This window comes from Nuphar pumila, chromosome 1 (genome assembly GCF_984573655.1).
Source record: "Nuphar pumila chromosome 1, dmNupPumi1.hap1.1, whole genome shotgun sequence".
In the NCBI taxonomy this organism is placed as follows: Eukaryota; Viridiplantae; Streptophyta; class Magnoliopsida; order Nymphaeales; family Nymphaeaceae; genus Nuphar; species Nuphar pumila.
Genome location: NC_143249.1, coordinates 7,002,546 through 7,017,466, shown reverse-complemented (window position 1 = coordinate 7,017,466; position 14,921 = coordinate 7,002,546). Strand labels below are relative to the sequence as shown.

General features: G+C 37.8%; 1 protein-coding gene across 1 annotated transcript in view; it reads left to right on the top strand.

Annotated features, from left to right (window-relative positions):
* The first annotated feature begins 1,982 nt into the window (after window positions 1–1,982).
* Window positions 1,983–14,921, top strand: part of LOC149847830 (uncharacterized) — a 36,884-nt gene continuing 23,945 nt past the window's right edge. The window contains exon 1 of the mRNA XM_090003670.1: window positions 1,983–2,238. Coding sequence (XP_089859796.1) covers window positions 2,101–2,238 — 138 coding nt within the window. The 5' untranslated portion in view covers window positions 1,983–2,100. The remainder of the gene's footprint in view (window positions 2,239–14,921) is intronic.

The following is a 14,921-nucleotide window of genomic DNA, read 5'->3' as shown; positions in this document are numbered from 1 at the left end:
AAATATATATATATATATATATATATATATATATATATATATATATATATATAACTGAACATATTATGCCCAATTTCTCATTTTGCCCTATAGGTTTTAAGTGTTTTATGATGGATCTAAACTATTAGATGTGTTTAGCATGATCAATTTAGTGGGAATTGACTCTTGGATCATGTTTTTTTATGAAAAAACATGATTTTGTGAGAAGGGAAAAATTGATGCCTTCATAGCCATTGATTTTGGATCAGTGGCTCAGATTTAACATGCATAATATATAATATGTATGTTTGTATTATACAATATATAATTAATACAAACTTAAGTCGAGCTTGATCGAGCCTAAATGGGCTTCACGAGCCCATAAGGCTGATCAAACTCGGCTTGATTGTATGACCAAGCTTGTTTTTACTGTATAGGCTCGGCTCATTCAACTAGTCAGGCGAACCCAGGTCGGTCTTAAACTAGTTGAGCCCAAGTGGAGCTTGGGCTGGCCCGACTCATTATGCATCCTAGTTAGGATTAATTAAAAAATGCATGCAAGTATACTTTCTAGAAGCGTTTAGGATGGTTTAGGAGCTACGCATATATATATGTATATATACGAAATTGAAAACCTCTCAAACCTACCCAATAAAAACATTTATCAGACTTTCAGTGTTTTTTGGAAATTCTACCTTCCAGATGTGTTCAGCGTGATTGATTTACTAGAAATAAACACTTGGATCATGCATTTTGGATGAAAAAAATGGTATTTGGAGTCTAAATTTTTTATAAAATTGTAGGTCATTGATTGTTGAAATCTTATAAAAACATAAATGCTCCAAGAACTTATTCCTATAAAAACAAAGATCACATCTAAAAGGTTAGAATTTTGAAAAAACATCAAAAAACTGATAAATGTTTTTTATTGGGTAGGTTTTCATTCTGCTATATATGTATATATATAGAATAATGTGTAACTCTTATATGTGTATTTTCTAGACCATTTATCTCTTCTATCGTCCCATACTTTTTTTAAAAATATATTTGCACAAGTTTTTTGCTTAATCTGAACCTATAGATGTGTTTATTATTAACAATTTACTAATAACATTTTTGGATAGAATCAATTTAACAAAATTCTTGTTTTTTAGTTAATCAAGTTTTAGTGCAATATACACCATTGATTTTTTCATTAAGCTGAAAGCATAACTAAACATAAAAAATACTTAAACTAATACATGTCTTCTACTAAATAAAGTATAAAGATCACCTCTATGATTTTAGATTAAACAAAAAATACATGAAAGTATGTTTTATAAAATGGTCTAAAACAACCGGAGAGATAAATGGTCTGAATATGCACATCTCTCTCTCTCTCTCTCTCTATATATATATATATATAGAGAGAGAGAGAGAGAGAGAGAGAGATCTAAAATCTATAACCAATGCTTGACTATCTCATTGATCAGGCCTCGTATATTTATTTTTTATAATGTATTTAGCAAAAAATATGTTTTACATGACGGCATATAAACATGTTTTTAGATACGTGAAAAATGGATGGCTCACAATGCATTTAAAGCTTACAATACAAAGTATTGTAGACCGTTGATTTTTAGTGCTTTCAAAAACGTATCTAAACATAGAAAATTCATAATCCAAAACATGTAGCTCACTAAATGAATAAAAAAATCCAATATGTAAAGTCCTTTAGTTGAAAAACTTGATCGTTAAAGAAGAAACACCGTCATTATCATCAGTTGTATATTTTGAACCTTTATTTCTTTGAACGTTCCCCTTATATATATATATGTATATTTTATTATTGGAAAAATAATCACATGTTTCCACAATAAGAGATTTTAAAAATATCGCGCTTTTTCTGTGCCATAGTATGGCTTTTGCAAATCACATAACAAAATCGTCTTATTTTAAAACATATCGTACTTGTAACATAGTTGAGTAGATTCCACTTATAAAAAAAACTATAATTAGTTGGGGTTTATCAAGGGTGAGAGACGCATCGATTCGAAGGTATTGATAGGAGGTGGTGTTTTACTAGGGAGAGGGGCACCCCAAGAAAGAGAGAGAGAGAGAGAGAGAGAGAGAGAGAGAGCGATGGAGAGAGCGATGGATCTTTCTGCCTCTTCTTCTTTTTCATATGTTCAGAACGAGGGATCACCGGATGTGAGGGGCTTACTGGCGTTGGCTCGCGAGTTTATCCAGCAGGGGAAGCCCTCTCTTGCTCTCCAAGCGGTACGTAGTACCGGGAACCTTGCTCTATCTACACGATTCCTGTCTTTTGCTTCTGGTTTTCTTCTTCTTTTGGATTGCAAGATTTGATAGAAACGATGATTTTCTGGGTTCTTTATATATCACTCTCTCACTGAATCATAAAGTAAGGTGTTACGATAGAAATTGAAATGGGCGTGAAAAATAATGTTAAAAAACTGAATCGGCAGTCTATGAACTACGCCCTTCTGGCTTATGCAAAGTTGCCGCTTGAATTTTATGATGCTAGTTGGCGCAAACTGAATCTTTCTGGTGGGAGGGTTTGGTTTATAGAGTTGTTAACTTGTTGATTGTGAAAGCCAAGATGCAGTTTGTACCTTCAATATCTCTTTTTAGGGTTGCGATTACAACCAGACACTTTTTTTAGGATTACCATGTTGCAGGAAAGACTAAATTTGATGCTGTAGATTACCACGCCAGCCTTCTGTTTGATGCTAGGTTGCAATAATTCAAAGACGGAGATATGTTCAACCCTACCCTGTTCTGGATCTCTTGAGAAGATGGTGTTCAAAGTTGATGAATAGAACCAAAGATGGATGGAATAGAGGAGTTGATGTATGTTCTTTTTTTTTTCACAGCTTGCTGAACCCAAATGAACTATGAGAAGAATAGAGAAGGAAAGACCAACTTATTAGAAAACACTGCGGTCCAAAAGCAATCCCCCGATTGTTATTGATAACAGAAACATTAAGGATCAGATCATGCTAATGCCATTTTTCTTTGAAAACAAAAGCGGAGAAAATATCTTACTGAAGCCCATTATCAGATTGGTGTGTAATGCCATAAGGCGTAAGATACAATAATGAAACCACATAAGTGTAAAGATTCAAAGAGTCTTCACTCATGAACCAAGACTCCACCAACTCCAACTTGAGGGGATAACCACGAAAGTGTTTTCTAAGGAACATACTCACAAATCCCACAAAGAGATACACATAATAAGGCACCCAATATAGAAAATATATTTTATTCAATGAAACAGTGTGGAAAAGCATACAATACAAAGGGGAGAACACCCCTATTTATATACAATAGAGAGAGGATAATGAGTTTAAAGAGTGAGAGAGAGAGAGCACTAGAGTTGAGAGAAGGACCTTCCAACGGCTAGCCATTGGGAGCAAGTCAAACTTGGTTGACTTGGTCCCAACGGCTAGAAATATAGCCATTAGGACCAAGTCAACTAGTTTGACTTAGTCCCAAAAAATATATTGTATATATAATATTACAATAAAAATATACATATATGTTTATATATATATATATATATGTATATATACAATTTAATATTCCCCTCAAACTTATGGTAGGATAACCGAAAGTTTGTCTAAAAGAAAGTGAAACTTAGGAGCAGAGAGAGGTTTGGTAAAAAAGTCCTTCAACTGGTACTCAGATGCGACATAGGGCAGATCAATGGTTCTTTTGAAGATATTTCTTTCGAACATAATGGCAGTTTATCTCGATGCGCTTCGTCCTTTCGTGAAAAGTATTGTTGCTGGCAATGTAGATAGCCCTCTTGTTGTCGCAACACATCTTTGAAGCTCCTAGAATGTTGATTCAAATATCAGCCAACAATCTTCTCAGTCACACCACTTCCATTGTGGTAGTAGCCATGACTTAGTATTCGACTTCAGTTGAGGGGAGAGACCTTCTGTTACTTTTTATACCTTCATGAGATCAATAATTCACTTAAAAGAACACAAAAACCTATGGTTGAGTGTCTATTATTAGGATCACCGCTCTAATCTGCATATGTATATGCAAGTAAATCTAATGCAGATGAGAATGACATAAACAAGCCTGTAGAAATAGAATTTTTAAGATATCTATTAATACACAAAACAACTCTCATGTGAACAGATGTGGGACCGTGCTGAACCTGACTAGTTGTGTGTACAACATGTGCTATATCAAGCCTAGTAATTGTAAGTAAGAAAGAGCTTTGATAAGCTGTCTATAAGGAGTTAAATCATCTAGAGGCTCTCTCCATCACCGATTTTCATCTTGACATTTGTTACTTCAAGAGTGTTGACCTTCTTATCATTTGATATATTAGACCTAAGAATAATATCAGAAGCAAACTTAGATTGAGATAATAAATACCCTCTAAGGGAATAAACGATTTCAGCGTGGAAGCGAAAACCCTTCACTTAAAGGATGCCGACGTGATGATCGTAGTTGCACCCAGGGAATGGACGTTGTTCCGCTGTTGGGCTAACGTTGGGGCTGCTCTCCCTGTGCACAATCGTGCAACAACAATAACTCAATGGGAGATGCGGAAGACAAGGAATCAGATCAACTGGTCCGATCAATGGTTTATGAGAAAATGGGAAAACTACAATGAATAAAGACAAGGTAAATAGCAAGGTGAAACTAGCGGCTGGAATGAAAGAAAATAAAGGCAAAAAATGAAAGTGTTGTAATTACTGGCAAACAGACAAATAACATAAATACAGCTAGCCAAAAGGCTGCTGTAGGTTGAACGTGACAGAAATAAAAATAAAGAAATGTAAGGAAGGTAAAAGTTGTTGTAGGCAGAACGTGACAGAAAAAATAACAAGTAAAGAAACCTAAAGACAAAGGGGAAACAAGCAATAGGAAAAAAAAAGTTGCTGAAGAAAAAGACGGCTGCTCCAAGTTTAATATTCTCTCACGCAACCCTAGAATAGGGTATTTAAAAGGTTGCTAACGGATCTGGATCTCGGGTCCAATCCTTGGACCTGAGACAAACCCAATGCTGCTGACGTGCTGAAACGCTGTCGAGCTGGAACATTGTTGACGTGCGTGTGCATCAGACCTTCGTTCTGACGAGTCTCCATCATCCCATTGGTGTCGGCCTGGGTCATTCTGTAGAGGCCGGACCCAGTTCTGCTCTGCATCATTCTCTCTGGGTTGGGAAGAAGTCGGCTCCGCCGACTGATCTTCTCCACAATAAGCATATAGATCAGACACACCGAAGATAGGCGCTTCCATTTAAAATTGTGATCTGCTCCTGACTCTGCAAACTTACCAATGACCACATCTCCAGCTTGCAAGTTGGCACCAATAAATGATAATCCATCATCATCAAGGCTGGCCACCCTACCATACCCACAAAGCGTTTTTCCAAAATCTATCACCCCTTTCATTTTGCAACGCTTCTCTGTCTCCTTTACAATGTCAACTTCAGATTTATAACTTCTGATATGCTCAGCCCTGAACATGCCATGCTGTAATGAAGCTTGATTCAATACCAAAGAGATTTCTTGAATGCCGCCAAGATGAACATTAACAACCACAATTGCATCCAGACCCATCCACCCGGGTTCCCTTGCTCCCACTCGTGGGTTTGCCGCCTTATGGCTCTCATGCATGGGTTCAAGGGGGAAGGTTATGTTAAAATATATATATATATATATATATACATATACTTATATATATATACATATACTTATATATATATATACATTCGTATATATATATAAGTATATATATACATATTCCTTTTAGTAAAATACCCGATAGGGGTATTCTTGTAAAACTGCAAAATGTACTTTTTATATTTTTTCTTTTTCTTTTTTCTTTTTTTCCTTTTTTTCTTTTTCTTTTTTGCTTTTTGTTTGAACCACAAGGGGCCCCACTCTTGTAGTCGTTGGGGCCCCAACGGTCAGATTTCTGACCGTTGGGGGCTCCCAACGACTACAAGGGAGCCCCCTTGTGGTCCCTTCATGTGCTCTCCTCCTCTATAAATAGAGGAGGTGTTCCCCTCTTAAATGTATGGGTTTTTACACCCTTCTCTTCCTTTCTTCAATAAATCCAACTTATGACTTTAAGTCATTTTCTATATTTGTGAGTTGTGTGTGTGCACATTTGGTGTTTGTGTTCTTGGCTCTTGTAGTCACTCTTAAAGAGTGACCTTTTGCTCTATCGGTGCTTCCGCCTCTTTTCATTACATGGTATCAGAGCACGGTTGGTGATTGCGCTTTTTCTTTGACATCTTGGAATGCGTGCCTCTCAAAGTTTTGAAGAAAGGAAGAATATTTGGTGTCGATGGAACGTGACTCTAAAGTGGAGCTTTCTTTCAAGCTAAATGGGTCCAACTATCTCATGTGGGCCTCCGCTATGGAAAATCATCTAAGAGGTAAGAAACTTTGGGGCTTTGTTATGGGAACTACTCCCGAACCCTCTCTTGTTCTTACCAAAATTGAAAATGAAGTTGAGAAGGCTTTAGATGGCGATGAGCGCATCAAAGCCATTAATGAACATCAATCCAAAATTGAGGATTGGGAAAGTAACCATGCCAAAATTTTGGCATGGTTTATGAACAATGTAGACCTTAAAAATTGTGCCAATATTGCCAAATTTAGAAAGGCCAATGAGGCTTGGTTTTTCCTTAAGGGTATGTATACCCAAAAGGATCTTGCTCGGCAATTTTTTTGTCAAGAAAAAATTCGTTCCACCAAACAAATGGATATGAGTGTTCGGGACTATTTTAGCTCTCTAACCCCTCTTTGGGATGAGCTTGCCCTTCTTGAACCCAAATGGGTTGCTCCACAAGATATTGAACTAAGAAGGGAACAAATTGAAAAGGAGCACTTTTTCCAATTCCTTCATGGTCTTCGCCCGAAATTCGAACAAGTAAGGGAATCTCTTCTCCATAGAAGCAAAGCCCTACCTATTGAAGATGCCCTTGCCGAGATATGTCAAGAAGAAACTCGACTTGGCTTGAGCATTAGGAGTGATGAAGTTTTGGCCGTTAATAGGCCCGGATTGAATGTTAAAGCTTATAGACCTCCCCATTTTAACAAAAATAGTAATGGGCCTAGAAAGGGAATTATATGCCACTATTGTAATGAACCGGGGCACATTAGACCGATTTGTCCAAAGCTTAAAGGAAAGGTTGCCGCAGTTGGAGAAAGTTCTCTAAAGAAGGAAAAAAGTACCAAAGAAGGAAATATCAAAGAAACTCTTAATCATATCTCCGAAGTTCTCCAACATCTTCTCAAGTCTTCTCCTTCAACATCCGAAGCCGCCATCGCCTACTATGTGGATACTAGACTCTGGTGCTTCTTTTCATATGACATCTCATAAAACCTCTCTTTCAAATGTTTTTTCCGAACCCATGTCCTCCTATGTTTCAACGACCGATGGAACGTCATTAAAAATTGAAAGTATTGGAACTCTTGACTTCAAAAAATCTCAAACCTTTTTTGTTCCTAAAGTAAGAGTCGTCCCAAAAATTAATTTAAATCTCTTTTCCGTTTCTCAAATCACCGACCATGGATGCCAAGTCTCTTTCTCACCAAAAGATTGCACCGTGCAGGATCTCCAGTCAGGGAAGCTGATTGGGCAAGGCCATAGAAGGGGTGATCTCTATTTTATGGATTTTTTGACGCTTCCATCTAAGTCATCTTGCAATCTTGTTAAAGACAAAAGTATTGGAATTTGGCATGAGAGACTTGGTCATCCAAATTTTGTAAAAATGTCTCTTTTCCCTTTTTTGAACAATACTTGTAAAGACAATCACATGACTTGTAAAGATTGCATTTTTGGGAAATTTAAAGCTATTCTGTTTCCTCAAAGGAGTTACTTTACCACTCGACCATTTGAACTTGTTCATTCCGATGTGTGGGGACCCTCCCCAATCTTGTCTAAAGGAGGTTTTTCGTATTATGTGGTTTTTATTGATGACTTCACTAGATTTACATGGATATACTTCCTAAGTCGCAAATCCTAAGTCTTCTCCTTCTTTAAAGAATTTCATGCAATGGTTAAAAATCAATTTTTGGGAAATCTATCTATTCTTAGGACCGATTTGGGAGGTGAATATATGTCTAATGATTTCCAAAATTACTTAAAAACAGTGTTTTAAAAATCGCCGAGTCAACTCGTTGACTCGGCTCGGCTCGCCCCTCCAGCGAGTCAACCCGGCAAGGCAAACTCGGTTTGCCAAAACTCGGGCTTGACTCGGGCTTGACTCGGCCTGACTCGGCTTGACTCGGCTTGACTCGGCCTGACTCGGGCGAGTTTTGGGATGTTATAAATTTGTTTTTTGAGTTTCAAATTACAGTTTCGAAATATATAAGTACATATATTTTAACAAGGGTTACCCCCAGATTTTGTATAAAAAAGAAAATAAAAATAATTTAAAGATAAAAAAGCATTTAAATCCATAGAATAAAATCGCCATGTTGTTCGAACTACTGTTCACCCTGTGTTATCAACTTATTCTAGCAAAATATTTTAAAGAAATGATTCTCACTATATATGGCGGGTCAACTGTGCCTATGGGAAGTCACATTTAGGTTTCATCATCCATTTGTTATGTGAACAAGCATTGTACATATTCAAATATTAGTAGTCTTTTTATAGTTGTGCCATTAATATATTTCCTGCATAGTTTTATACATGAGAAAATTGCTTATTTATGTTGATATTGGGCATTCTGTAAACTTTCAATATGCACATATATCCCTGTTTTACATTTATGGATTTGTTAGAGAGGGAATTAAAACTTTTAAAACAAGCTAGCATATATGATTGGCCATTTTAGGAACCTTAGGTAGTAGAAGACTGAACTCATGGTGACCATATCCTCTAATTCAAGTCATGAATTAGTCAAAGTGCTTGTATAGATATCAAATTCAATTATTCAAGCAAACCTCTATAGCTCTTTGCAGTTGTTTTTATATTCTTACAGACATTTGGAGACTATGTTTACTCAAACACATGGTTTCAGACAAATTATATATTGTTTTTCTTTTAAAATCAAAAGTTAACAAAACCCGGTCCGAGTCACCGAGTTGACCCGCCGAGTCACGAGTCAATAAAGAACAAGTCGAGTTCCGAGTCACGGGTTTTAAAACCTTGCTTAAAAGAAAATGGAATTTGTCATCAACGTTCTTGTCCCAACACTCCGCAACAAAATGGTCTTGCGGAAAGAAAGCATAGGCACATAATAGAAACTACAAGAACATTATTGATTTCAAAAAATATTCCAAAATCCTTTTGGGCCGAAGCGGTTCTAACCTCAACATATCTCATCAATAGAATCCCTTCATCCTCTTTGAAAAATCTTTCTCCATTTGAAAAACTTTACAATATGTCTCCCGACTATAAAAGATTAAGAATTTTTGGATGTAAATGCTTTGTTTTAACTCGCAAAAATGATAAACTTTCTCCTAGGGCTGTTGAATGTATTTTCTTGGGATATGGCGAAAAACAAAAAGGATATCAATGTTTTGACATTCTTAAGAATAAACTTTATATCTCAAAAGATGTCACATTCCTCGAAGAAGAAAATGGTTTTTCGCATCAACCAAACGAGAATATTGACTATTCCTTTTTATTTGATTTGTTACCTCAAGAAAACATCATAGATGATCATGTTGATCCTAGTGAATCTCTTAATGAAGATCTTGTTGAACATCCAAATAATGATCAAAACTTAGAAGAAAATGCGTCTAGACAAATACAAGTCTACTCTAGAAGGAATGAAAGAAATCCTCCGTGTGCTCTTGAAAGATTTTTTCAAAGTGAGTCGATAGAAGAAACCTCTCAAAGAAGATCAAATCGCATTCCCAAAATACCAAATAGATTTGTTTCTTATGACTCTTTTTCTCCTAATTATCGAGCATGCCTTCTTGCTCTTCACTCCTTTCACGAACCATCTCATTACAATGATGCCAAACAATATGCTCATTGGAATGAAGCTATGGAACTTGAACTTAATGCCCTTAAAAGGGCGCAAACTTGGGAAATCATTGATCCTCCCAATGACAAGAAACCCATTGGATGTAGATGGGTGTTTAAAGTAAAAACTAAGATTGATGGTTCATTAGAAAGATATAAGGCTAGGTTGGTTGCCAAAGGATATGCCCAAGAGTATGGGGTAGACTATGATTAAACTTTTGCCCCAGTTGCTCGAATGACTAGTGTTCGAGCCCTTATTGCTATAGCTTCTGTTAAAAAATGGCCTATCTTTCAACTTGATGTTAAAAATGTCTTCTTGAATGGCAATTTAAATGAAGAAGTTTATATGGAACCACCTCCAGGTATGAATTTAAATGGAAAAATTTTGAAATTAAAAAAGGCTTTATATGGACTTAAGCAAGCTCCTAAAGCTTGGTATGACAAGTTTAGTAATGTATTAATCAATTTAGGTTTTTCTTCTTGCTATACTGACACTGCTCTTTTTGTTAAAAGGACAGGTGACTCCATTATCATGCTTCTGCTGTATGTTGATGATATAATCATCACTGGGAATGACAAAAAAAGAGTAAATGATGTTAAGTCTATGCTAAAAGATACCTTTGATATGTCTGACCTTGGTTATTTGCGATATTTTTTAGGAATTGAAGTGGCTTATTCCGAACGTGGATACATCTTATCTCAAATGAAGTTAGCTGCTGAAATTTGTACCAAATCAGGAATATCTGATGAAAAGAAAGTTGAGACTCCCGAAGTTATCAATGCGAAACTAAGACTTGAAGATGGTGTTCTTCTTGAAGATCCAACTCCCTACCGTCAATTAATTGGATCCCTCACCTATCTATCCATCACCCATCCTGACATAGCTCATGCGGTTCATGCAGCGAGCCAGTTCCAGCACGCACCTACCACGGTTCATATGGCAGCCGTAATGAGAATTGTGCGATATATCAAAAATACCATCTCGAAGGGACTCTTCTTATCCTCTTCCTCATCTCTTGAATTGACTGCTTTTACTGATGCTGACTGGAGAGGAAATCTCAATGATCGTATCTCAATTACGGGTCTTTGTATTTTTTTAGGTGAATCTCTCATCTCGTGGAGATGCAAGAAGCAGCAGAAGGTCTCCTTATCATCTACTGAAGCTGAGTATCGGGCTATGGCGATGGCAACTATGGAAATCGTATGGCTCAGAAGTCTCCTTGCTGACATGGGCGTCCTCATTTTCACTCCTACCAAGCTCTGCTGTGATAACAAAAGTGCGATATACATTGCCAGCAATCACACCTTTCATGAGCGGACAAAGCATATCGAAATGGATTGCCATTATGTTCGAGACGAATACCTCAGAGGGACTATCTCATTACCATATGTTACTTCAGAGTATCAACTAGCTGACTTCTTCACCAAAGCGCTCCCAACTCCACGATTTATGTTCCTCCTTAGCAAACTTTCGGTCTTCTCCCCGTAAAGTTTGAGGGGGCGTGTTAAAATATATATATATATATATATATATACATATACTTATATATATATACATTCGTATATATATACATATATGTATATATATACATATTCTTTTTAGTGAAATACCCGATAGGGGTATTCTTGTAAAACTGCAAAATGTACTTTTTATATTTTTGCTTTTTCTTTTTTCTTTTTCGCTTTTTGTTTGAACCACAAGGGGCCCCACTCTTGTAGTCGTTGGGGCCCCAACGGTCAGATTTCTGACCGTTGGGGGCTCCCAACGACTACAAGGGAGCCCCCTTGTGGTCCCTTCATGTGCTCTCCTCCTCTATAAATAGAGGAGGTGTTCCCCTCTTAAATGTATGGGTTTTTACACCCTTCTCTTCCTTTCTTCAATAAATCCAACTTATGACTTTAAGTCATTTTCTATATTTGTGAGTTGTGTGTGTGCACATTTGGTGTTTGTGTTCTTGGCTCTTGTAGTCACTCTTAAAGAGTGACCTTTTGCCCTATTGGTGCTTCCGCCTCTTTTCATTACAGGTTACTGCCTTCCCGGGTCGGACAGAGGTACCCGGGTCCCCAGCAAGGCCCAGTGGGACGTTGGGGCCCTGCAGCCCAGGCCTGGGACAGGACCCAGCGTAACGTTGTGGTCTTGCAACTCAGGCCCGATCTGCGACGCAGTCGTCGGGACCCGCTGCGCCCCTTGGCGGTTCGGTTGGAGGGTACCCAGACATGGGCGACCCGGGGTCGCTGCCGATTCGAGATGGAGGGAAGGTATCAGATGGGGAGAACTGCCGCAACCTGCATCCCTGTGCAAGGCTTCCTCAACGCCTTCTCGTCGCACTGTGTGTTGGAGTGTCATCAAGGTTGGATCAACGACGATAGTATCAACAGGGTTAATCGCGCCCGCGCCTAACTGATTCAATTACACTGCGTGCGCATCCGCCTTGGATTCAAGCACATCCATCCGTGCTTCGACCCCATCCATGCGCTTCGACAGACCGGCTACCTCCTTCTCTAGACATAACATATCTTCCTGCATCTCCGTCACCATGTCGAGTATCCGCTTTATGATCTCCTCTCGCGTCTTTTCGCTTGTAGGACCGTTCCTTGCTTTTTGCGTCATGTCGTTGACTAAGGAGGAGGAGCTGTGCTCTGATACCATTTTGATGCAGCGAGAGGGGGAGAACAATTGATCTCTTGAGGGATATAAAGCTCGATTGGTTGCAAAGAGATATAGTTAAGAATATGAGATTGACTATGAGAAAACCTTTGCTCCTGTAGCCCGAATGGTCACTGTCCGATATCTTATAACTATTGCCTCAATCAACAAGTAAAACATCTATCAAATGGATGTTAAAAATGTCTTTTCTAAATGAAGATCTAAATGAAGAAGTTTATATGGATGCTCCACCAGGAATGGAGACTCTAAAAGGGAAAGTGCTTCGTCTTCGAAAAACACTTTATGGTTTAAAACATGCCCCCAAGGCTTGGTATGATAAGTTTAATTCTGTAATGATAGAAAATGATTTTGCTTCCTGTCTTACTGACACTGCTTTGTTTATTAGAAAATCCAATGCAGGGATTGTGATCTTACTGTTGTATGTGGATGATATGCTCATCACTGGTAGCGATTCTAACAGGGTTAAGAGTATAAAATCAATTTTGAAAGATAAATTTGAAATGTCCGATTTGGGTTTTCTAACTTATTTTTTGGGTATTGAAGTAGCATAATCTCATAAAGGGTATTTCTTATCTCAAACTAAGCTTGCTTCTAAGATCATTGACATGTCAGGTATTACAGATGAAAAGGTTTGTGAAACTCCTGCTATGGTAGGAGCTAAAATGAAGATTGATGATGGTCTTCTTCTTTCGGATCCTACTCCCTACAGACAACTTGTAGGGTCATTGATGTATCTGAGTATTACCAGACCAGATATCTCTCATGCAGTCCATACGGCAAACCAGTTTCAGCATGCACCAACATCAGTCCACATGAGTGTCATCTTGCGAGTCGTAAGATACATAAAGGGTACTCTAAATAAGGGAGTTTTTTCTGTCATCTTTTTCTGATTTGAAATTAATTGCTTATACTGACTCTGATTGGGGAGGTGACCCGAATAATCGTCACGCCACCACTGGCTTCTATGTTTTTAGGAGATTCGCTAATTTCATGGAGATATAAAAAACAACAAAAAGTCTCCTTATCCTCCACTGAAGCTGAATATCGTGTCATGTCAACTACTACCATGGAGATTGTGTGGATTCGTCAGCTTTTGGAAGATATGAGAATTGTCATAGAAGGGCCCAACAAGTTATGCTGTGATAACAAAAGCGCCATCTACATTGCCAAAAATCATACTTTTCACGAGCAAACCAAACACATTGAGATGGACTGTCACTATGTTCGAGAAGCTTATCTAAAAGGACTCATAAATCTTCCATATGTAACTTCAGAATATCAGTTGACAGATTTCTTGACCAAAGCGTTGTGTGCTTCAACTTTCTTCTTGGCAAACTTTCGATCATCTTGCCCTAAGTTTGAGGGGGGGTGTTAAAATATGTATCTCAATCTTGTAATCCGATACATATTTTATATATATAAAAGGTACTACATATACATATATTATATATATGTATATGTATATACTTTTATATATATATATAATATGTATTTCCTCATTATTAGCCATAGGGGTAGTTTAGGTATTTCTTGTATTTTTACGCATATTCACATTACGAATATGCATGTAATTTTTACTCTTTTATTCTTTTTATTTTATTCTTTTCTTTCTTTCTTTTTCTTTTTAACTTTTTGACCAACCTTGGGAGCCCAACCATATAGACATTGGGCCCTTCCAACAGTCACAATTGTGACCGTTGGAGGGGCTCCAACATCTATATGTTGACCCCTCCAAGGCCTCTTGATGTATATAAATAGGGGCTCTCCCCTTTATAAATTCTATGGCTTTGGGTCAAAGCCCAAGCACTCATTAAAGCTTTTTTATTCTTAGTGCATTTGTGAGATTGGTTTGTGCACAAGTGTTCTAAGTGTTCTTATTGTGCATGTGTGCACGTATTTGTTAGAATATTAAGGTCTTGATCTTAGTATCTTGTTGAAGATACTTTCACAGGAACGTGCGTTCTACTGGCCACAGATGCGCGATGATGTGGATGCTTATGTACGGACTTGTTTGATTTGCCAACAAGACAAGCCGATCAATTAGAGACCTGGTGGACTATTAGAGCCCCTACCTGTGCCAAGCCGTCCGTGGGAGTGCATAACCATGGATTTCGTTGTGAACTTGACAAAAGCACACGGCTGTAATTCTATCTATGTGGTTGTGGATAGGTTTTCAAAGTATGCTATCTTCGTACCTGCCACTGCCACCTACTCAATTGTCGATACTGCGAAGTTGTTCGTGCGAAATGTAGTGAAGCATTGGAAAATCCTAGAGAGCATTGTCAGCGATCATGATGCCACTTCACTGGCA